Source organism: Cherax quadricarinatus, chromosome 8 (genome assembly GCF_038502225.1).
Source record: "Cherax quadricarinatus isolate ZL_2023a chromosome 8, ASM3850222v1, whole genome shotgun sequence".
Lineage (NCBI taxonomy): Eukaryota > Metazoa > Arthropoda > Malacostraca > Decapoda > Parastacidae > Cherax > Cherax quadricarinatus.
Genome location: NC_091299.1, coordinates 19,409,501 through 19,435,430, shown reverse-complemented (window position 1 = coordinate 19,435,430; position 25,930 = coordinate 19,409,501). Strand labels below are relative to the sequence as shown.

Genomic DNA, 25,930 nt, shown 5'->3' with positions numbered 1-25,930 from the left:
CTGGTTCCTAGTAATTTTCTATATATGGTTCAGTTTCAGTTGATTTGCTCCATCCTCTTCATTGAGCTTTTTCAATTGTTATGATTCATTTTGGTTTACACTGCTCGCTTGGACTCTGCGCCAGAATGAATCTCACAATTTTTTGGCGGGGCGGCCGGGAAAAGGATGGGGGGCTCTTATTTGCAGTCTGTTTTCAAGGTCTGTTTTGGACAAGAATTCCATGAAGAACAAAACAAGTCTATATGGTTGGTTGGTTAATTGGGTTTAAAGCCTTGTTAACTACACAGTGTCATTAAGGGTTCATGTCACCTGTTTACTACGATTGAAGAATATTTTCGGTGTATATATCCTTACTTCATGACAGAACACAAGAGCCTCACACAGAGTCTTTCTCTCCTGAGAAGGTAAACACCGGTAACTATAACCTGCCTCTTGCTTTTGTTTTTTCTCTCTCTCCATTTTTCACTATTAATTCTTCTGACATTTTACTGAAATAACTGTTCAGATGGATTCCTCCTTACACAGTCTCCTAAGATTATTTGTTCTCTTCAGTGTACCTTTTAAGCAAAATAATATGGCTTCTGTGTTCTCATATTTATGTAAAGCGCGAGTTTATCTATTACCAATATACTGCAAGACTCTTAAGTTCCGATGTCAGGTATTTAGATATATTCTACTGTCAATTTTCAAACGCTAAGGGAGCTATCATTTGCATGCAACAGGAGTTTGCACTAGTGGGTATATCATTTAAATTATATTAGATGAGTGAGGGAGTCCCAGGTACTCTCCTGGGGAACTCCACGCGGTGTCAACAAGGGTTCTTATTCTGTATTGTCGATTGTGACAATGTGTTTCCTACTGTGTAAATAAGATCTGAACCGGCTTACAGAGTCTATGCCGGTAGACTATGGTTTTTCAAAATATGCTGTGGTTCACTATGCCCAATGTCTTTTGTTAGTGTGAGTGATCATTCCTGTGAGATTCCATTTTGACATTTGAGTTCTTATTTAATCCACCAGGTTAATAGAGGAGGTATCCCTTGGGTGAGATTCCCTGAACCCTGACTGGTAATTTTGGAGGATATTATTTTCTCTACGATACTTAACTACTTGATGATAGTAGATGAATGGTTCAGAGAACCGACATGTTGATAAATTAGACACAGGTGCAACTCTTGGGTATCTTAACTGAGGAAACGTTTCCTCAATAAAGATACCCAAGAGTTGCACATGTGTCTAATTTATCAACGTGTCGGTTCTCTGAACCATTCATCTACATTCCTGTCAGACACTGCAACTTCTTGGGATCTTAATGCTTGGGAATTCTTCACGTGCCTAACTCTTGGGCACGACCTGCTTCCACATTGGACAAATGTGACACCACCTATGACTGCTGCACCTCTCCTGCCTACGGTACATAAGCTACTTCTCCGCTAATATGCTGTATTCTATTCAAGACTGATGGACTGACCACATCAACTCAAGGTTGAGGGACTGATTGCCTTATTCTCCTCCTGTTCTTCACAATTCTCCTTTGTATGGACTGATGAAGCAACTGTGTGGCGAAACGTTTCCTCAATAAAGATACCTAAGAGTTGCACTTGTCTAATTTACTTGATGATAAATGTTTCCTCTAGGACTGTGGACATAAGGTTGGGTACAATAGTAACAGGCCAATAGTTACTGACATCCAATCTGCTATTTTTCTTGAAAATAAGACTGTGACCTACACGAGTTCACTCAGCACTGTTGGTGGCGTTGGTGGTAATGGCAGTGTTGGCGGTGATGGCGGTGTTGGTGGTGTTGGTGGTGATGGCGGTGATGGATACTCTGCTCGTATGAACTCTGAATTTTTAATAGCAACTAACTTTTGGCACCAACTGTAATTTTGCTTATCCTCTTATACTCTCCTCTATCCACTCTAAACCCCTACCCTCGCACACTCCTACACTGCACTTCCTCATCACCTTTACACAGTCCTCATTTCGCCCATTCCTCTCTGCGGCGCTCTATGACTCTCTCGGGATTATCGCTTAATATGATTACATTATTAAAATTTGCTGGTATGAGCAATGGGTACTGTCGTTTCTGAGTCACTGTTCCTATCAGTTTGCTGACTAATGATGAGATAATATTTGTGTTGTATGAACTGAATTAGGCTGTCACTTTAGATGCGTCGTAGCGTTCCTTGTTATTAATATTCAGCGAGCTGTTATAACCCTCTGCTTGTTAATACCTATACCCAGTGGCTTTTAAATATTGCCAGAGCTTTCTATGATTTCCTCCCGTATTCTTCAATTTTGGAGCAAGAGTGTCTTGCTTTCGCTCATGTTTCACGATTCTGCTTTGTGTTTCTTAGCCTGTAAAATCCATGGAAAGCTGCAACATCCTACCTTTTTGCCTTGAACATTTCTCAGTTATTGATCTCTGAATTGAGTATTGTGTAGTATCTCGCCAGTTATCCAGGGATCATTTCTGGTTTGCCCAACCCCCTGTTATTTACGCAATATCAATGATCGTAGTGAAGACGGGACTAATAAAAATCTAAGCATCACTGATATCTGTACAAGTGGTTATTGCAGAGTAGCCACAGTGTTGCAGCTTTTATAACAGTGTTTCTTTCTGTAGTTCCTAGTTAATCTCATTTTGGTTGTCTTACGTGGTCTTACCTGTTCTCTAATATTTTTTTCTAGTGCAGTTAGTGATGAGACGGTCACTATAACCTACGAGAGTAACGCCTGGCTGCTGTTTTCATAGCAGTTACCCGCTTTATGGGCTGAGAACTGCCCATCACTGTAATTGTTTAGTCTAAGGATTTCTTATATCTTTTATATAACCCATTGTTATATTCTTGGAAAAAGATGCCGACCTCACTGATTATTACTGTCACACAGTTGAGTGCACTCCCGGAGAGCATCGTGTTATAAGAACGGGGAATATATGTGTGGGTGGTCAACAGTGTGAGTTTCGTCTTCGGCAGCAACAGTTCCAACAGATTTCAGTCGGGTCTTGGGGTACCGAGCCGTCATGTATAGGTACCTACTCCAACTCCTTGTATATTTGTATCCAAAATTTTAATCACAGTTCTTAAGTCAATTTCTCGTTTCTTTAAACTCTAAATACTCGAAAAGTTGTACTCACGAAATTAAATAAAGGATTCTTCTGAATGTAACAGTCTCCAGTTTTATAGAAGAACATAAGAAAGAAGAACTGCAGCAGGCCTACTGGCTCATGCTAGGCAAGTCCAAGTTACCTGCTGGCCTAAGCTACTGGCCGAACCCAGTCAGGTCCAAGTCACAAAAAAACCCGCACTACTACTATAAGATACACGAATAACCAGCACACAGGTTTTTGACTCCGCTAGTGTCATCTAACAAAGATTCAAAAGAGTTTAGCGTAGCTTTACTTTCGTTTGCTAGACTCGTAACTTCCGACATGTTGTGTAGAAGTGATCTAGCACTGACGAGAAGAAAATACAGACCCATGTTGTACCTTCACACAACCAGAATCATCAGTGTAGTGCCAGGGAGTGACACACCGTCGAGGTCAGTACATTTAACAGGGTTATGGTACAGTTACTGCGTAAGAAATATATGAAAATAAGAAAGGAGCACTGCAGCATACCTACTGGCCCATGCGAACCAGGTTTATGTCACCCCCTATTGTAAAACACCGTTACTGTGAACAAAAACAAACACAATCTCTTGTAAATTACCGTTACTGTGAACAAAAACATTAAAAAACTGTTACGAAGAACCGTTACTGTGAAAAAAACACACTGTTGTAAACCACCGTTACTGTGAACAAAAACACGATAAACTGTTATGAAACACCATTACTGTGAAACAAATAAACACAAACAACTGTTGTGAAGTACCGTTACTGTGAACAAAAATAAAAAAACTGTTGAAGCCACCGATAATGTAAAAAAAAAAAAAAAAAAAAAAAAATCTTGAAGAAACATTATCGTGAACCCAAAAAATATAAACAGTTTTGGGCACATTGTTTACAAGTGTCCCAACTGTGTTTACCCTTTTACCACCAACCAATATTACAGTGCAGACACAGTGTTGCATTCTTTGTGGTCTGCGGTGACGTGGTTTGTTTGCTTCGCTAACAACACGGTCCGTATAGACTCATGACTACCCGCTTATTGTGACTTGATAAAGTCCTCTGTGTGGGCGAAACGTTGTCAATAAAGGATCACATTATACTGAGTCTGTGTTTATATTTCCAGTCATCACTACTGGTGACTTTCATAACAGTCATTATTATGTATGCACTCACATGAACCACATGTAACCGTACTACTGTGATTGTTTACCCTGTACCACAGTGACTGTTTACCCTGTACCACAGTGATTGTTTATCCTGTACCACAGTGACTGTTTATCCTGTACCACAGTGACTGTTTACCCTGTACCACAGTGATTGTTTATCCTGTACCACAGTGACTGTTTACCCTGTACCACAGTGACTGTTTACCCTGTACCACAGTGATTGTTTATCCTGTACCACAGTGACTGTTTACCCTGTACCACAGTGACTGTTTACCCTGTACCACAGTGATTGTTTATCCTGTACCACAGTGACTGTTTACCCTGTACCACAGTGATTGTTTATCCTGTACCACAGTGACTGTTTACCCTGTACCACAGTGATTGTTTATCCTGTACCACAGTGACTGTTTACCCTGTACCACAGTGACTGTTTACCCTGTACCACAGTGATTGTTTATCCTGTACCACAGTGACTGTTTACCCTGTACCAAAGTGATTGTTTATCCTGTACCACAGTGACTGTTTACCCTGTACCACAGTGATTGTTTATCCTGTACCACAGTGACTGTTTACCCTGTACCACAGTGACTGTTTACCCTGTACCACAGTGATTGTTTATCCTGTACCACAGTGACTGTTTACCCTGTACCACAGTGACTGTTTACCCTGTACCACAGTGACTGTTTACCTTGTACCACAGTGACTGTTTACCCTGTACCACAATGACTGTTTACCCTGTACCACAGTGATTGTTTACCCTGTACCACAGTGACTGTTTACCCTGTACCACAGTGACTGTTTACCTTGTACCACAGTGACTGTTTACCCTGTACCACAATGACTGTTTACCCTGTACCACAGTGATTGTTTACCCTGTACCACAGTGACTGTTTACCCTGTACCACAATGACTGTTTATCCTGTACCACAGTGACTGTTTACCCTGTACCACAGTGATTGTTTACCCTGTACCACAGTGACTGTTTACCCTGTACCACAGTGATTGTTTACCCTGTACCACAGTGACTGTTTACCCTGTACCACAGTGATTGTTTACCCTGTACCACAGTGATTGTTTACCCTGTACCACAGTGACTGTTTACCCTGTACCACAATGACTGTTTATCCTGTACCACAGTGACTGTTACCCGGTACCACAGCGATTGTTTACCCGGTACCACAGTGATTGTTTACTCGGTACCACAGTGATTGTTTACCCTGTACCACAGTGATTGTTTACCCTGTACGACAGTGGCTGTTTGCCCTGTACCACAGTGATTGTTTACCCGGTATCACAGTGACTGTTTACCCTGTACCACAGTGAGTGTTTACGCTGTACCACAGTGATTGTTTACTCTGTACCACAGTGATTGTTTACCCTGTACCACACTGATTGTTTACCCTGTACCACACTGATTGTTTACCCTGTACCACAGTGACTGTTTACCCTGTACCACAGTGACTGTTTACTTTGTACCACAGTGGCTGTTTACGATGTACCACACTGATTGTTTACTCTCTACCACAGTGAGTGTTTACCCTGTACCACAGTAATTGTTTACACCGTACCACAGTGACTGTTTACCCTGTATCACAATGACTGTTTACCCTGTACCACAGTGATTGTTTACCCTGTACCACAGTGACTGTTTACCCTGTACCACAGTGATTATTTACCCTGTACCACAGTGACTGTTTACCCTGTACCACACTGATTGCTTACCCTGTACCACAGTGAGTGTTTACCCTGTACCACAGTGACTGTTTACCCTGTAGCACAGTGAGTGCTTACCCTGTACCACAGTGATTGTTTACCCGGTACCACAGTGATTATTTACCCGGTACTACAGTGATTGTTTACCCTGTACCACAGTGATTGTTTACCCTGTACCACAGTGATTGTTTACCCTGTACCACAGTGACTGTTTTCCCTGTACCACAGTGATTGTTTACCTTGTACCACAGTGAGTGTTTACGCTGTACCACAGTGATTGTTTACCCTGTACCACAGTGATTGTTTACCCTGTACCACAATGATTGTTTATCCTGTACCACAGTGACTGTTTACCCTGTACCACAGTGACTGTTTACTTTGTACCACAGTGATTGTTTACGCTGTACCACACTGATTGTTTACCCTGTACCACAGTGATTGTTTACCCTGCACCATAGTGAATGTTTACCCTGTACCACCGTGATTGTTTACCTTCTACCACAGTGATTGTTTACCCTGTACCACAGTGATTGTTTACCCTGTACCACAGTGGTTGTTTACCCGGTACCACAGTGATTGTTTACCCTGTACCATATTGACTGTTTACTCTGTACCACAGTGATTGTTTACCCTGTACCACAGTGACTGTTTACCCTGTTCCACAGTGTTTACCCTGTACCACAGTGATTGTTTACCCTGTACCACAGTGTTTACCCTGGATCACAGTGATTGTTTACACCGTGCCACAGTGATTGCTTACCCTGTACCACAATGACTGTTTACCCTGTAGCACAGTGAGTGCTTACCCTGTACCACAGTGATTGTTTACCCTGTGCCACAGTGATTATTTACCCTGTACCACAGTGATTGTTTACCCTGTACCACCGTGATTGTTTACCCTGTACGACACTGATTCTTTACCTTGTACCACAGTGTTTACCCTGTACCACAGTGATTGTTTACTCTCTACCACAGTGATTGTTTACTCTGTACCACAGTGATTGTTTACCCTGTACCACACTGATTGTTTACCCTGTACCACACTGATTGTTTACCCTGTACCACAGTGACTGTTTACCCTGTACCACAGTGACTGTTTACTTTGTACCACAGTGGCTGTTTACGATGTACCACACTGATTGTTTACAATGTACCACAGTGATTGTTTACTCTCTACCACAGTGAGTGTTTACCCTGTACCACAGTAATTGTTTACACCGTACCACAGTGACTGTTTACCCTGTATCACAATGACTGTTTACCCTGTACCACAGTGATTGTTTACCCTGTACCACAGTGACTGTTTACCCTGTACCACAGTGATTATTTACCCTGTACCACAGTGACTGTTTACCCTGTACCACACTGATTGCTTACCCTGTACCACAGTGAGTGTTTACCCTGTACCACAGTGACTGTTTACCCTGTAGCACAGTGAGTGCTTACCCTGTACCACAGTGATTGTTTACCCGGTACCACAGTGATTATTTACCCGGTACTACAGTGATTGTTTACCCTGTACCACAGTGATTGTTTACCCTGTACCACAGTGATTGTTTACCCTGTACCACAGTGACTGTTTGCCCTGTACCACAGTGATTGTTTACCTTGTACCACAGTGAGTGTTTACGCTGTACCACAGTGATTGTTTACCCTGTACCACAGTGATTGTTTACCCTGTACCACAATGATTGTTTATCCTGTACCACAGTGACTGTTTACCCTGTACCACAGTGACTGTTTACTTTGTACCACAGTGATTGTTTACGCTGTACCACACTGATTGTTTACCCTGTACCACAGTGATTGTTTACCCTGCACCATAGTGAATGTTTACCCTGTACCACCGTGATTGTTTACCTTCTACCACAGTGATTGTTTACCCTGTACCACAGTGATTGTTTACCCTGTACCACAGTGGTTGTTTACCCGGTACCACTGTGATTGTTTACCCTGTACCATATTGATTGTTTACTCTGTACCACAGTGATTGTTTACCTTGTACCACAGTGAGTGTTTACCCTGTACCACAGTGTTTACCCTGTACCACAGTGATTGTTTACCCTGTACCACAGTGTTTACCCTGGACCACAGTGATTATTTACACCGTGCCACAGTGATTGTTTACCCTGTACCACAGTGACTGTTTACCCTGTAGCACAGTGAGTGCTTACCCTGTACCACAGTGATTGTTTACCCTGTGCCACAGTGATTATTTACCCTGTACCACAGTGATTGTTTACCCTGTACCACCGTGATTGTTTACCCTGTACGACACTGATTCTTTACCTTGTACCACAGTGTTTACCCTGTACCACAGTGATTGTTTACTCTCTACCACAGTGAGTGTTTACCCTGTACCACAGTGATTGTTTACTCTGTACCACAGTAATGGTTTACACCGTACCATATTGATTATTTACCTATTATCACAGTGATTGTTTACCCTTTACCACTGAACACAGGGGCACTTAACTTGCCTGTTATCTGTACATTTATAAGTCAAGTCTGGAGTTACAGCGAATTTTAGCACACAGCAGCGCAACAATCAGCGCAGCGCGCTCTGAACCTACGGTGGCGCCAGCTTTTCAACAGCGAGAAGGATGAATATAACGACCACAAGATTAACACTTTAACAAGCCTACTGGCCCATGCTAGGCGACTCACACTCAACAACAACATGACATTCTATGGATCCTTCCGACTGACGTGTTAACTCTCCCTAGTTACAGCTCACATTTATCTTACTTCTGACGAGTTCTGAGAGTCTTACTACTCCCGGAGCCCGGCCATGGACCAGGCTCGTCTGGTGCTTGCCTGGTCAACCAGGGTGTTGATGGCCCGAAGCCCCTCATATCCATTACAGCCTGGTTGATGTACCTTGGAATTTGTTCAGCTAATCTACAACTCTGCTGGTAGCACAGCAAGAATGTACACATGATTACGGCAGCTGTCACCCTCCGCGCGGCTGTCATGTTCTCTACTAGCTTCGAGTCACAGTCGTGAACCCCCACACACCAAAGGTTCACAGTCGTGAACCTACATACCTAACCTAAGTTTTGAACCTAATTTCACATTTATTAACTCTCGCTTAAACTGAGATCACAAGCAGGCACTATCCAACACCCACGTACCTTTGTACCTAGCAGTACAAAGGTACCTGGGTGTTGGTTTCCTTATCCCAGTTGCCCCTGTTCACCTAGAACTCAGTAGGTACCTGGGTGTTCACATAATGGGTATCTAAGTGCTAATCTATGTTATTTACTCATGTTTACCTAACACTTTAACTGGTACCACTTGAGTATTGGACTGCACTAGGTTCCGCTATTCACCTAACACTTAGTAGGTGCCTTGTGGAAATTCAAAGTGAAATTTGATCCTCCCTTCTTAATTACATGTGAGAATAATAATAATAATAATAATAATAATAATAATAATAATAATAATAATAATAATAATAATAATAATATTATTATTATTATTATTATTATTATTATTATTATTATCACCATTATTATTATTTTTTTTTGGAGAAGCGCTAGACCCAAGAGGGTCAACCGATGCCTGGGAAATAGATGGTAACTAGGGCAGCAGTTTCGATTAACAGTGTTATAATCTGCATATTTTAGCTAAAAATGTCTCCCAGTGTTCTGGAACGTCGAAATATGCATATACATGTATATATATATATATATATATATATATATATATATATATATATATATATATATATATATATATATATATATATATATATATATATATATATATATATATATATATATATATATATATATATATATATATATTTTATGGACTTGTCAAATATTTTTTTTCAAAGTTAAGGCAGTGAAATGCTGTTGTATACACTGTGTGGGCAACACTGAATGGAATGGATGAGAGAGGGAGAGGGTGAGAGAGAGAGAGAGAGAGAGAGAGAGAGAGAGAGAGAGAGATAGAGAGAGAGAGAGAGAGAGAGAGAGAGAGAGAGAGAGAGAGAGAGAGAGAGAGAGAGAGAGAGAGTATGAGAGTTTAAGTTAGCTAGAAGTGAGGAAGTTTACAAAGGGGAAAAAAAAGCGAGGTAGGTGAAAGGAGGAGCGAGAAGGAAGGCATGAAGAAGGAAGGAAGGAAGGAAGGAAGGAAGGAAGGACAGAACAACAAGGAAGGAAAGGAAAAAGTTTTAGGAAAATACTCAACAGCAGGCGGCAGTAGACGGCAGTAGACGGCAGTAGACGGCAGTTGTCATGGTGTCTACCTGTCACTACCAAAGAGTGTACCACTAGGTAGGAAGAGGTAAAGCTTACCGAGAATGTCTGGAAAGCTGATAAACAATTGAGTTATTGTTATTATTATTGTTATTTTATAGGAAGCTCTTATGCAAGGAAGAGAAAAGGTGATTGCTATATATATAACCTGTGTGGATCCAGGATGACACTGGCGGGATGACGAAGCGCAGACCAGCGGAGACTGGAAGACATTTTTACGTCAGAGATAGAAGTATAGAACCTACTGAATAAACTGAATGCATTTAAAAAGGAGCAGAAGCAATGTTGGTCAGTAACAGCATGGGGTAACTACCAGAGAGATGGAACACAGCAAATTTAATTCGACCAGAGCACTCATAAGAAACTGAGAACTACTGTTACAGACGTATTTTTCACGTGCTTACTGTCCAGGGCAAGGAAGGTGAACATGAAATTAACGTAGGAGTACGTGGAGAACACAGGTTTCACAAAAGAACACTAAAACAGGTTCAAAGAGGAAAAATCCTGTCTTACAGACAGGCAGGATGGAGTGGTTGGCCTGAAATGGTAAAACAGGCAAGCATTCGACACTGCACCTACCAGAGATTGATTTACAGTCTAGTTCGTCGATCACGGATAATAGGAAGGGTGCCCCAGTGGATCACAGAGTACCAAAGGAAAAGGAGCGAAGAATGGTCGAGAGGTATCGGGAGAGGCAGAGGTGAGCACGGGCTTCTACAAGGGTTAGTGCTGAAATCAGTGGCGTAGTTTCTCGCATGCTTAAATCGTATGCTAGAAGAGACTTAGTCATATATTTTGCTATGCAGCTGAAGCAGATCTAATGAGTACACGAAAAGAATAAATGGACCTTAATATAATGCATAATGCTTGCTGGAATTCCCCGTCACAGCAAGTGCAAAGTTATCACAAGTGTAAAGTCATCAAAATAAGGAAAGGTGAAGGAAAACCAGCGACAAAAATAGACTTCAGAGAGGTTGTAAATCTGGAGTAATGAGGAAGAGATTTGGGGTGAGCACAGTGACGAGGCTATCTCTAGCGAAGCACCACAAAAGAACAGCACCAGTGACACATACAATATCAAGCAAACCTGAAAATGGCCTTCAGGAACCTCTATGAAAACTCTCTCAGGACGGCACCTGTAACATACATCAAATATATAATTTTCAGCGTCTGATAGGCGCCAACCCTTAATCAGTCATGTAAAAGAAAGAAAATCAAAATAAACTAGACTTGCAACAAAACTCGTGGCAGAGCTGAGAAGGTTGTCTTACGAGCAGAGGCTGAAAGATGTGAACCTGGAACGAGGGAAGGAGAACTAGGGAAGATATAAACAAGCGAGATACTCAGAGGTCGTGATAGGGTAGAGAGGAACAGCGTGTTTGAAAGGCCGAGATCGGAATGGTACCTGGAGTCTACCAGAAGAGTGCTCCGAGAGGTCGATGCATCCCTTAGGTCCGGTCCCTGACCAGGCCTACTGGTGGGTTAGGGCCTGATTAACCAAGCTGTTACTGGTGGCAGCACATAGTCCGTCATAAGAACCACAGGCCGGCTGAACAGGAGAAATGCGAGAACTGTGGCTGACGGTGTTGTTACCGAGACCTGCAGCTGGCTGGCTACTCCATCGTGTAAATAATTCAGCCCCACATCACAGGATGTGAAATCTAATTAAAATTTGAACACTTGAAAACATATCAATTTTTCGCGTTCTCAGACACTTAGCTAGAATAAGGGAGTGAAAGTGGCAGTCAGATTCACACACACACACACACACACACACACACACACACACACACACACACACAAGATTAACAGAGCTGTTAGGAAACACTTCTTCAGCATCACGAAATGGAAGGATTTAGAGTAAATAAAACCACTTAGCCGACGAGGTGGAAGAAAATCACCGTCCATAGTTTTAATGATAAATACTACACGATCTCTCTCTCTCTCACGTGTGTATATATATATTATATATATATATATATATATATATATATATATATATATATATATATTTATTTATATATATATATATATATATATATAGATACACACAGAGATATATAATATATATATATATATATATATATATATATATATATATATATATATATATATATATATATATGTATGTATGTATATATATATATATATATATATATATATATATATATATATATATATATATATATATATATATATATATATATATATATATATATATATATATATATATATATATAGTACTGGGAAATCATCAGAGATGATTTTAAAAATCAAGAAATCAAGATCACTTTACCATTATCCAGTGACTCCTCTTGAAGGGCAAGAGAGGAGTGCTGGAGACACAGATGAGCCACAGGGATGTTAGGAATCACTTTTTCAGCCTCAGGGTGGTAAATAAGTTATTAAAGAGGGACCGAGCAGGGCAGGACAGAGTAATGGCGGTGAGTGTAAGAGGTTGGTTGGGCCAGGAGCTGAGCCTTGACCCCAGCTAACACGTCTTGGTACACCTAGTACCCTGCATCGTGTGCTGAGTTGTAGTGCGCCACGTTGTTCCCCCAACCACTTTTACTAGCACCACCACTACTAGCACCACCACTACTAGTACCGCCACTACTAGCACCACCACTACTAGCACCACCACTACTAGCACCGCCACTACTAGCACCGCCATTACTACCACCCCCACCACTACTACTACCACCAAAACTAGCATCACCACTACTAGCACCACTACTACTACCACCCCCACCACTACTACTACCACCAAAACTAGCATCACCACTACTAGCACCACTACTACTACCACCACCATTACTACTACCACCACTACTACTAGCACCACCACTACTAGTACAACAATTACTAGCATCACCACTACTACCACCACCACTAGCACCACTACTACTATCATTACTACTAACATCACTACTAGCACCACCACCACTACTAGCACCACTACCACCACCACCAGTACTACTACCACCACTACTACTACCACCACTACTACTAGCACCACCACTACTAACACCACTACTAGCACCACCACTACTAGCACAACCACTATTAGCATCACCACTACTACCACTACTACTAGCACCACCACTACTAGCACAACCACTATTAGCATCACCACTACTACCACTACTACTAGCACCACCACTACTAGTACAATTACTACCACCATCACTACAACTACCACCACCACTACTAACACCACTACTACCACCACCACTGCTACTAGTACAATCACTACTAACACCACTACTAGTACCACCATTAGTACTACCACTACTACTACCACCACTATTACCCCTACTACTACCACCACACTACTAGCACCATTATTTTCACTACTACCACCACTATTACCCCTACTACTACCACCACACTACTAGCACCACTATTATCACTACTAGCACCACCAGCAACACCACTACTAGCACCACTACTACTAGCACCACCACTACCACCACCACCAGCAACACCACTATTAGCACCACTACCACTACAAGCACCACTACTACTAGCATCACCTTTGCCACTACTAGCAACACAATTACCACTACTAGCACCACCACTACCAACACCACTACTAGCACCACTGCTACTAGCATCAACACTGCTAGCACCACAGAGACTAGCACCACTACTAGCACTACTAACACCTTCCCCCACAAGCATTATCTCCACATCACCAGCACAACTTCCACCACCACACTTTATTCTCTATCACCACAACCATTATTTCTACTACTACTACTACTACTACTACTACTACTACCACCACCACCACCACCCCACTACTACCACCAGAAATATAACCTCATCAGTGCAGCCACAACCACAACTACAACAGTAACACGATGCAGGTCCAGATTCCTGCAACTCCCTATTCATCAAGAACTGCAAGAAACCACTTGCGCGTGCCTAAATATTTATTCTATGGAGAAGGAACCTGGACACTGGGGGTCATCTCACAGTCACTAAAAACAACAAATATAGTTACACTCCATAAAGGTGGCAGACGTCCCACATCACAAAAATCTTTTAAAGGATTTTGAGAGACAAGATCGCCAACTGCTTGGTTACCGAACAGTTGCAAAGGCCTGAGCTTGCTACCACCTGCAGCTCACAAGACTGCCATCCCCACGAGCCCCTTTGGGGCGGGGCAGATGGCAGACCAGAGGCCTAGCTTCTCCCTACGAGCCCCGTGAGGGCGGGGAATGTGGCCAGGCCTGGGGACAGTTGGTCCCAAAGATGAGGGGGTACTTGTACCTCCTCCCATGGGAGACTTAAGTCTCGAGACACTCCCCAGATAGGGAGCCAAGGCCGGGTCACCACTACTTGGAAAAGACCCGGGCCGGGAGAATACCGGCGAATAAAAAAAAAAAAAAAAAAGAAAACAGTTGCACAACCCAGGGCAACATGGGTTTAGAGCAGGTCTCTCCTGCCTCTCCCATCTACTGGACCACTATGGTCTTGGATGCACTGGAGGACAGACAGATGTATAGACAGACTTTGTGAAAGCCTTCGATGTAGCGTCCTCAGAAAAAGACTTTTCATCTAATATTATATTGCTGATTTTTTCGTTAATAGCTACACTACACTCTGTGCAAGTTAAAAGGAGTTTTGACTGGCTGTCTACGCAGCAAACTACCTGCTCGCTTGTTTGATTGCTGGTATTCATGGTAAGCCGGCTAAGTCACCCATCATTGCATCTGGTGGACCTATCTCTCTCTCTCTCTCTCATCTCGTAGAAGCAATATCTCTCTGCTCTGTCTAGGAGAATGCTGTTCTCCTAAGCTCGTGTTATTTAGACTGTTTTGGTAGTATATGTCTCCTTTGATGAGCCGGAACATACATCTCGTAACTCTGTTTACAGAGTATTATTTAGAATTAGTGATTTTTGACGTTTTCCGAGGTGTTGTGAGACACTCTATGCTTCAGGTCCCAAGTCTAACTCATAACCTGCATTGTTTTAGCATCTTATAAGCACTGTCGGGGTTTGGAAGTTGCTGAACTCAGTGTCAGTAGATCAGAATTTGGATTTTGCCACTGAAGTGGCTAGTTCATTTTGCATCCCATATCCATTCTGTGGACAGTAGTGCAAGAGCATTTGGATACACAAAAGGCCTAGGAACCAGGCCCCAAAAGGGTTAACAGGAATACATATGGATTTATATCTACACTTCACTTATATAATACAAGTAGATTTAGGAAATTTGCTATATATATCTGGTATCATATTTTCATTAATAAGATATCGTGACATGTCACATGGGTTATATACAGTCTCTCTATATTACTCAATAAGTGGACAGTTAAGCGGACTGGTCACATACTTTGCATTTGGTTTGATCGTCATCTGTCCGCCAAACTGCCAGAAGTACTTGTAACGAAGCTTAAGTCTGGCCACTACAACATCGGTCAGTCTGTTAACATTGCAAGTTGCTCCCTAAACGTACTTATCTACGTTCATATTATCATAGTGGGTTATAGATGAACTCAGGCTTCTAATTGTAGTCCTATAACATTCAGTTTCATTATATAAGGGATTTTTTTTTGCCTTACGTGAAAGAATTACTGATGGTCCCCAGGCAGGGTCGTTTTTCGGTTTCCTTCCTTGCCTGACACTGTGCTGTTCACGGCTGTTTCCTGCATTATTGTTCCTTGTCGAAATGGTCATCCTGCTGTTCAAGCAAACTGTTATATTATCTTCATGAGTCAGAATTTAGCTTATCTAGGGACTTGTTATGTCAGTCACATTCTAAGTCGAGTCTAATCGAGCACACAAAGACACACTTATATTATTCCTCATAATTTTGAATGTAGTGAGTGTAATTTTTGTGCAGTATCGTAACTAAACTTTAGTTACGATACTGCCTAAGCCTAATAAGTATAAAAAATTTACAACATAATAAGAGTTGCGTATTAGCCAGTTTCTATAATTATTAAATTTAAAGTTTACTGTAAATTCTTTTCCATCTAGACTCCTTTTATTAAAGGTCTCAGTTTTAACTTAGTTGGTTTGTATTCATCCAACTGAGAAGCTCCATCTAATACAGAATAACTAGACTAGAACTGTAACTAACAACGTATTACAAAACCAGAAACAGGCTAGATTCTAGGAGGAGATCAATAAGTTGACCTTCTAGTATCCTAGTATCCAGAGGATACTAGGTTGCAGCATTTTGTAACATTCTAGTATCCTAGTATCCTCTGGATATTAGGATACTAAAATGTTACAAATGCTGCATTTATTATCCAGAGGATAATAAATGCAGCATTTTTTAACATTCGAAAAGTGTAAAGCATTTGGTACAGCACTTGGTGCAGCACTTGGTGCAGCACTTGGTGCAGCAGTTGGTGCAGCACTTGGTGCAGCACTTGGTACAGCACTTGGTGCAGCACTTGGTACAGCACTTGGTGCAGCAGTTGGTGCAGCACTTGGTGCAGCACTTGGTACAGCACTTGGTGCAGCACTTGGTGCAGCACTTGGTACAGCACTTGGTGCAGCACTTGGTGCAGCACTTGGTGCAGCACTTGGTGCAACACTTGGTACAGCACTTAGTGCAACACTTGGTACAGCACTTGGTGCAGCACTTGGTACAGCACTTGGTACAGCACTTGGTGCAGCACTTGGTACAGCACTTGGTGCAGCACTTGGTACAGCACTTGGTGCAGCACTTGGTGCAGCACTTGGTACAGCACTTGGTGCAGCACTTGGTGCAGCACTTGGTGCAGCACTTGGTGCAGCACTTAGTACAGCACTTGGTGCAGCACTTGGTGCAGCACTTGGTGCAGCACTTGGTGCAGCACTTGCTACAGCACTTGGTGCAGCACTTGGTACAGCACTTGGTACAGCACTTGGTACAACACTTGGTACAGCACTTGGTGCAGCACTTGGTGCAGCACTTGGTGCAGCACTTGGTGCAGCACTTGCTACAGCACTTGGTGCAGCACTTGGTACAGCACTTGGTACAGCACTTGGTACAACACTTGGTACAGCACTTGGTGCAGCACTTGGTGCAACACTTGGTACAGCACTTGGTGCAACACTTGGTACAGCACTTGGTGCAGCACTTGGTACAGCACTTGGTACAGCACTTGGTACAGCACTTGGTGCAGCACTTGGTACAGCACTTGGTGCAGCACTTGGTACAGCACTTGGTGCAGCACTTGGTACAGCACTTGGTACAGAACTTGGTGCAGCACTTGGTACAGCACTTGGTACAACACTTGGTACAGCACTTGGTGCAGCACTTGGTGCAACACTTGGTACAGCACTTGTTACAGCACTTGGTACAGCACTTGGTGCAGCACTTGGTACAGCACTTGGTGCAGCACTTGGTGCAGCACTTGGTACAGCACTTGGTACAGCACTTGGTACAGCACTTGGTGCAGCACTTGGTACAGCACTTGGTACAGCACTTGGTACAGCACTTGGTGCAGCACTTGGTGCAGCACTTGGTGCAGCACTTGGTACAGCACTTGGTACAGCACTTGGTGCAGCACTTGGTACAGCACTTGGTACAGCACATGGTGCAGCACTAGGTGCAGCACTTGGTGCAGCACTTGGTACATCACTTGGTACAGCACTTGGTGCAGCACTTGGTACAGCACTTGGTACAGCACTTGGTGCAGCACTTGGTACAGCACTTGGTGCAGCACTTGGTACAGCACTTGGTGCAGCACTTGGTACAGCACTTGGTGCAGCACTTGGTGCAGCACTTGGTACAGCACTTGGTACAGCACTTGGTGCAGCACTTGGTACAGCACTTGGTACAGCACTTGGTGCAGTACTTGGTACAGCACTTGGTACAGCACATGGTGCAGCACTAGGTGCAGCACTTGGTGCAGCACTTGGTACATCACTTGGTACAGCACTTGGTGCAGCACTTGGTACAGCACTTGGTACAGCACTTGGTGCAGCACTTGGTACAGCACTTGGTGTAGCACTTGGTACAGCACTTGGTACAGCACTTGGTACAGTACTTGGTACAGCACTTGGTACAGCACTTGGTACAGCACTTGGTGCAGCTTTTGGTACAGCACTTGGTACAGCACATGGTACAGCACTTGGTGCAGCACTTGGTACAGCACTTGGTGCAGCACTAGGTACAGTACTTGGTACATCACTTGGTACAGCACTTGGTGCAGCACTTGGTACAGCACTTGGTGCAGCACTTGGTACAGTACTTGGTACAGCACTTGGTACAACACTTGGTGCAGCACTTGGTGCAGCACTTGGTACAGCACTTGGTACAGCACTGGTACAGCACTTGGTACAGCACTTGGTACAGCACTTGGTGCAGCACTTGGTACAGCACTTGGTGCAGCACTTGATACAGCACTTGGTACATCACTTGGTACAGCACTTGGTGCAGCACTTGGTACAGCACTTGGTACAGCACTTGGTACAGCACTTGGTGCAGCACTTGGTACAGCACTTGGTGCAGCACTTGGTGCAGCACTTGGTACAGCACTTGGTACAGCACTTGGTACAGCACTTGGTACAACACTTGGTGCAGCACTTGGTACAGTACTTGGTACAGCACTTGGTACAACACTTGGTGCAGCACTTGGTGCAGCACTTGGTACAGCACTTGGTACAGCACTGGTACAGCACTTGGTACAGCACTTGGTACAGCACTTGGTGCAGCACTTGGTACAGCACTTGGTGCAGCACTTGATACAGCACTTGGTACATCACTTGGTACAGCACTTGGTGCAGCACTTGGTACAGCACTTGGTACAGCACTTGGTACAGCACTTGGTGCAGCACTTGGTACAGCACTTGGTGCAGCACTTGGTGCAGCACTTGGTACAGCACTTGGTACAGCACTTGGTACAGCACTTGGTACAACACTTGGTGCAGCACTTGCTACAGCACTTGGTGCATCACTTGGTACAGTACTTGGTACAGCACTTGGTACAGCACTTGGTACAGCACTTGGTACAGCACTTGATACAACACTTGGTACAGTACTTGGTACAGCACTTGGTACAGCACTTGGTACAGCACTTGGTGTAGCTTTTGGTGCAGCACTTGGTACAGCACTTGGTACAGCACTTGGTGCAGCACTTGGTACAGCACTTGGTGCAACACTAGGTACAGTACTTGGTACAGCACTTGGTACAGCACTTGGTACTGCACTTGGTGCAGCACTTGGTACAGCACTTGGTACAGTACTTGGTACAGCACTTGGTGCAGCACTTGGTACAGTGCTTGGTACAGCACTTGGTACAGCACTTGGTGCAGCACTTGGTGCAGCACTTGGTACAGCACTTGGTACAGCACTGGTACAGCACTTGGCACAGCACTTGGTGCAGCACTTGGTACAGCACTTGGTGCAGCACTTGGTACAGCACTTGGTGCAGCACTTGGTACAGCACTTGGTACAGTACTTGTTACAGCACTTGGTACAGCACTTGGTACAGCACTTGGTGCAGCACTTGGTACAGCACTTGGTACAGCACTTGGTACAGCACTTGGTACAGCACTTGGTACAGCACTCGCCCCCAGACTTTTCCTTATCCTCATGTCCGACATAGACAAAGATATCTATGTCTTTTCTGGCTATATTAGTATTTGCGTGAGTGTCATCCACTGATGACACTGTAAATCTCCAAGAACATATAAACCACAGAATACAATATGAAGTTCAACGAGGACAAATTTCAGTTATTCCCTTATGGGAAAATTGAGGAAATAAAAGCTAGTCCTGAGTATAAAACAAATTAAATAGAGCGGGAAACTAATGTGAAGGAGTGATAATGTCAGAGGATCTCACTTTCAAGGATCACAACAGTGTCATTATCACAACTGCGAGGAAAATGAATGGGCAGATAATGAGAACCTGCAATATAGGGGATATCAAATCAATTTTGATCATCTTCAAGTCATTTGTTCTCTCTAGGCTGGAATACTGCTGTATACTAATAGCCACTTCCAAGGCAGGCGAAATTGAAGACCTGGAGAATATACAGAAAACTTTCACTGCTCGTATAAGTACACTCAGTCACCTAATTACTAGGAACGTTTGAGGGCCCTTGACCTGTATTCCTTGGAACGCAGGCGAGAAAAATACATCATAATTTGCACCTGGAAAATCCTAGAGTCACTAGTTCCAAATGTACACTCAAAAATCACTCCCTATAAAAGCGAAAGACTCGGCAGACGGTGCAACTTACCCCATATGAAAAACAGGGGCGCCGTGAGTACACTAAGAGATAACACACGGTTAAAACTGTTCAACAGCCTCCCAGCATACATAAGGGGGGATTACCAATAGACCCCTGGCAGCTTTCAAGAAGGAACTGGACAGATACCTAAAATTAGTACCTGATCAGCTGGACTGTGGTTCATACACTGGATTGCGTGGCGGCAGCAATTACATCCTGGTAGATCAGGCCCTGATCCGCCGGGAGGACTCGTCATAGAACGGGCCGAGGGGGCGTTGACCCCCGAACCCCCCCCACCGCAAACATACTCCAGGTAGGTAGATCAAAACTTCCACAACAACCCTCACCACCTCCCCCAACCCACAACATTAACACCCCCCACCACCCTGCCACCTCCCGTCGACCTTACCCCCCTCACTCGGGTGTTGAAAGTGGTGGTGAGGGTAGAGAGGCGTAATACCACAAATAACACCAAAGCGTTGTGTCTTAAGACTGTTTACATTAACATACGTGAATGTCCCCAATACACTCAAGGTCACACACACACACACACACACACACACACACACACACACACACACACACACACACACACACTAAATCTTGTTCAAGAACTGACCACACATTTCACCCAGTCGATAGGTTCAACTGAACATTACCGTGGGACACCACGACATAGCTCTCCTACTCTGACTTAATTAGCGAAGTAGGTAATGAGAAATGGGTAATAAGAAATAGGTAATAGCAAATAGGTAAGAGCAGATAGGTAATAGCAAATAAGTAATCACAAATAGGTAATAGCAGATAGGTATTAGCAAATGGGTATAGCAAATAGGTAATAGTAGATAGGTAATAGCAAATAGGTAATAGATAGGTAATAGCAAATAGGTAATAGATAGGTAATAGAAAATAGGTAATAGATAGGTAATAGCAAATAGGTAATAGATAGGTAATAGCAAATAGGTGTTAGTAGATAGGTAATAGCAAATAGGTAATAGTAGAAAGGTAATAGTAGATAGGTAATAGCAAATAGGTAATAGATAGGTAATAGCAAATAGGTAATAAATAGGTAATAGCAAATAGGTAATAGTAGATAGGTAATAGCAAGTAGGCAAAGCAAATAGGTAACAGCAAATAAGTAATAGTAAAATAGTAAATAGGTAAATACAAATAGGGAAATGCGAATATAGGAAACGCAAATAGGTAATTGGAAATAAGTGATGGCACACATCCTGTTAATCAGGACAAAAGTGGAGAACAGTGTCAAGTGGCACTCTTCCCCTCAGAATGCCACCTGCCACAGTGGCACTCTTCCCCTCAGAGTGCCACCTGACACAGTGACACTCTTCCTCTCAGAGTGTCACCTGCCACAGTAGTACTCTTCCCCTCAGAGTGCCACACTTCCCCTCAGAGTGTCACCTGGCACAGTGGCACTTCCCCTCAGAGTGCCCCCTAACACAGTGGCACTCTTCCCCTCAGAGTTCCATCTGACACAGTGACACTCTTCCCCTCATAGTGACACCTGACAGTGTTCCTGGCACTCATCGCATGATACACTACCCTAGCTGACGCGGCAGTATTCCGCCGGCGCGTATATACATCAATATCGCTGGAGTATGGTGTCGCTAGCGGCCTGATTCATCGCTCCGGAAGTGTGTGGCCGTGAGTAGGTCGTGTCGTGCGCTGAGTGCGCCGAGGATCCAGGGAACACCGCCCCTGGTGCCGACCCACGCGGGTTTAACGCTTTTCGTAAATGCCATTCGCACTCACGCGTTAGATACACTCACACTCACGCTAGGTATACACACACACACATACACACACACATACACACACATACACACACACACACACACACACACACACACACACACACGCACACATACACACACATACACACACACAGGGCCAGGAGCTAGGACTCGACCCCTGCAACCTCAACTAGGTGAGTACACACACACACACACACACCAGGTACACTCAGACGTAATAGGTACTCTCTCTTTCTCTCTCTCTCACTCTCTCTCTCTCTCTCTCTCTCTCTCTCTCTCTCTCTCTCTCTCTCTCTCTCTCTCTCTCTCTCTCTCTCTCCTCTCTCTCTCTCTCTCTCTCTCTCTCTCTCTCTCCTTACTCTCTGTCTTTCTCTCTCACACACACGCTGAAAAAATCTAGCGAAAAGTTTTGGAAATGTAGTTGGTGGAAGAGGTTAAAGTGAGGGGGCAATAGAGGTGAAAGTTGCAAGACTGACGTTGAAACATTGTTCACCCCCCCACCCCTCACAACCCAGCTGACGCCGGTCATCCGTCAGGCAGGTTACGCTCGAGCCTTCACACACACACACAGGTTTGATAAAGCTCATGGAGCAGGGAGAGAGAGGACTTAGTAGCAAACAGTGAAGAGGTGGGGCCAGGAGCTATGAATCGACCCCTGCGACCACAAATAGATGAGTACACACACACACACACACACACACACACGGCCTTGTTCAATAACACACCCATCTCACTTCCCCGTCCCTACCCCGTGTCCTGGCCAGGACCCACAGCGTGCTGGGTCTGTGTCACTGCACGTGGTTGACACTACACACCAGACACACTTGTCTCTCCCTAGTAATTAGAGACTCTTGTATCTCTCTTGTCACGAGACATTTGTATCTCTCTAGTCACGGGACACACTTGTATCTCTTTACTCACGAGACACGCTTGTCTCTGGCCACGAGACACACTTGTTTCTCTAACCACGAGACATACTATTCTTTCTCTAGCCATGAGACACACTTGTCTCTCTAGCCATGAGACACATTTGGTCTCTGGCCCTGAAACACACTTGTCTATAGACACGAGACATTTGTTTCTCTAGCCACGAGACACATCTATCTTGGCACGAGACACACCTGGTCTCTCTGGCTCTGAGACACTTGTCTCTAGCCACGAGACAAGTATCTCTAGCCACGTCTCTCTGGCCGCGAGACACGACACATCTCTGCAGCCACAAGAGACGTCTCTTTAGCTACGAGACACGTCTTTCTAGCTAGGGGGCACGTCTTTCTTGCCCCGAGACACATCTCTCTAGCCACGAGACATGTCTCTCTGGATATGAGTCATGTCTCTCTAGCAACGAGACACGTCTCTGTAACCACGAGACACTTCTCTGTAGCCACGAGATACGTCTCTCTAGCCACGAGACACGTTTCGTAGCCACGATATACGTCTTTCTGGCCACGAGACACGGCTCTCTAGCTACGAGATACGTCTCTCTAGCCATGAGACACAGCTGACGGGTGATGATAAACAACAGGTGACTTGGTGGTAGTTCCTACCTTGGACCTCAATGGGATAGTTGTCAGACCAAGGCCATCCAGGATTTTCTGCTTGATCATGTCCAGATCTTCGGCAGACCATTCGAAATCCCGGTCCTCTTCATCCTCCTCCTCCTCTTCGTCCTCGTCCTCCTCTTCGTCTTCCTCCTCCTGACTATCCTCGGCGGTGGTGTCGTCACCACGGAGAGGATGCAGAGGGCTGAGGGCTTGTCTCGCAGGGCCTGCCAGGAGGGAGTACCTCCCAGCGCCGTCAGAGTTCCGTCCGTAGCGGTGGGCGTCATCAGCGACCTGTTGAGGGTTGACCGCTGAGGTGGCCCTCGCCCAGGCCTGCTGCAGGAGGCCCAGGAGCAGTAGCAGCAGCGCTCCGACCAACGTAACACTAAGCACTTTCATGTTTGGGAGAGAGAGAGAGAGAGAGAGAGAGGGGGGTGGTGGTGGTAGTAGTGGTAGGGGGTGGTGGTGGTGGGGGAGGAATGAGGTAGTTCACCGTCACGTGTTATCTCTCCCACTAAGCCGCCATGACACAGCGTACACCTTCATGCCGCACATGCAACAAATGCGCTAGTCTCTACCCTCCTACTTTATATATGCCGGTGAGTTGTTTGGTGGCTCCGCCTCCCCGCTGCGACAGCCGCTGATTGGCCGCAGCGGCGCACGCCAACTCACCTCCCTCTCTCTCTCTCTCGCAGATTCTTGTACCTCTATCTCTTCCAGTTACTCGTTAATATCTTTCCCAGAAGGTGACCTGGTGTGTTTGCCTGGCAGGTCAGGGGAGTGATGCGGAGCGGGCGTGCAGGCGTAACAGGCGTGCGGGCGTGCACGGGGGATGGTGCTGGCACGTGTTTCAACTGACCATCAAGCAGCTGCAGGTTTGCGGCTGTCACTGCTGCTGCTGCCGGCGTCTGACGTGCGCTTGGCGCAGACGCCGTGACCTGAGGAAGCTGGGGGGCAAAGGACGTCATTAGCATGAACCTCCGTGGCTGCCGAGAAGGCCACAAGAGGGCCACACCAGGATGGGGAAGGGGAAATTTCCCCCACCTTACCCTGTGGTCCCCCACAGGGTACACTAATCCCACCTGCAAACACCAGTTCTTGATTTCCGGTGAACGCCCCCCCCCCCCTCTCTCTCTATCTCTCTCTCTCTGAACCAGGCGTCCTGGACTCTGTCTCCCGCTTCTCCTGGACCATCGCCAAACCTCCCCTCATTCCCCTCTTCCATACCCCCTCTTACCCTTCTTCCCCTCCCTCCATCCCCCTTCCATCAAATATAAACAATCTTGTCGAAATCAACTCTGGTCACCGTAATGAAATAATTTGTGAAGCAGAAATGAAGGAAATTAAAGGATTGCGGAGGTAGAGTGAGGGATTGTGGAGGTAGAGTGAGGGATTGTGGAGGTAGAGTGAGGGATTGTGGAGGTAGAGTGAGGGATTGTGGAGGTAGTGTGAGGGATTGTGGAGGTAGAGTGAGGGATTGTGGAGGTAGTGTGAGGGATTGTGGAGGTAGAGTGAGGGATTGTGGAGGTAGTGTGAGGGATTGTGGAGGTAGAGTGAGGGATTGTGGAGGTAGAGTGAGGGATTGTGGAGGTAGTGTGAGGGATTGTGGAGGTAGAGTGAGGGATTGTGGAGGTAGAGTGAGGGATTGTGGAGGTAGTGTGAGGGATTGTGGAGGTAGAGTGAGGGATTGTGGAGGTAGAGTGAGGGATTGTGGAGGTAGTGTGAGGGATTGTGGAGGTAGTGTGAGGGATTGTGGAGGTAGAGTGAGGGATTGTGGAGGTAGAGTGAGGGATTGTGGAGGTAGTGTGAGGGATTGTGGAGGTAGAGTGAGGGATTGTGGAGGTAGAGTGAGGGATTGTGGAGGTAGAGTGAGGGATTGTGGAGGTAGTGTGAGGGATTGTGGAGGTAGAGTGAGGGATTGTGGAGGTAGTGTGAGGGATTGTGGAGGTAGAGTGAGGGATTGTGGAGGTAGAGTGAGGGATTGTGAAGGTAGTGTGAGGGATTGTGGAGGTAGAGTGAGGGATTGTGGAGGTAGAGTGAGGGATTGTGGAGGTAGTGTGAGGGATTGTGGAGGTAGAGTGAGGGATTGTGGAGGTAAAGTGAGGGATTGTGGAGGTAGTGTGAGGGATTGTGGAGGTAGAGTGAGGGATTGTGGAGGTAAAGTGAGGGATT

General features: G+C 44.8%; 1 protein-coding gene across 1 annotated transcript in view; it reads right to left on the bottom strand.

Moving 5' to 3' along the window:
- Window positions 1-25,007, bottom strand: part of LOC128685457 (univin) — a 318,323-nt gene extending 293,316 nt beyond the window's left edge. Inside the window, exon 1 of the mRNA XM_053771990.2 lies at window positions 23,765-25,007. Within this exon, the coding sequence (XP_053627965.1) occupies window positions 23,765-24,157 (393 nt within the window). The 5' untranslated portion in view covers window positions 24,158-25,007. The remainder of the gene's footprint in view (window positions 1-23,764) is intronic.
- Between the last annotated feature and the right edge of the window lie 923 nt (window positions 25,008-25,930).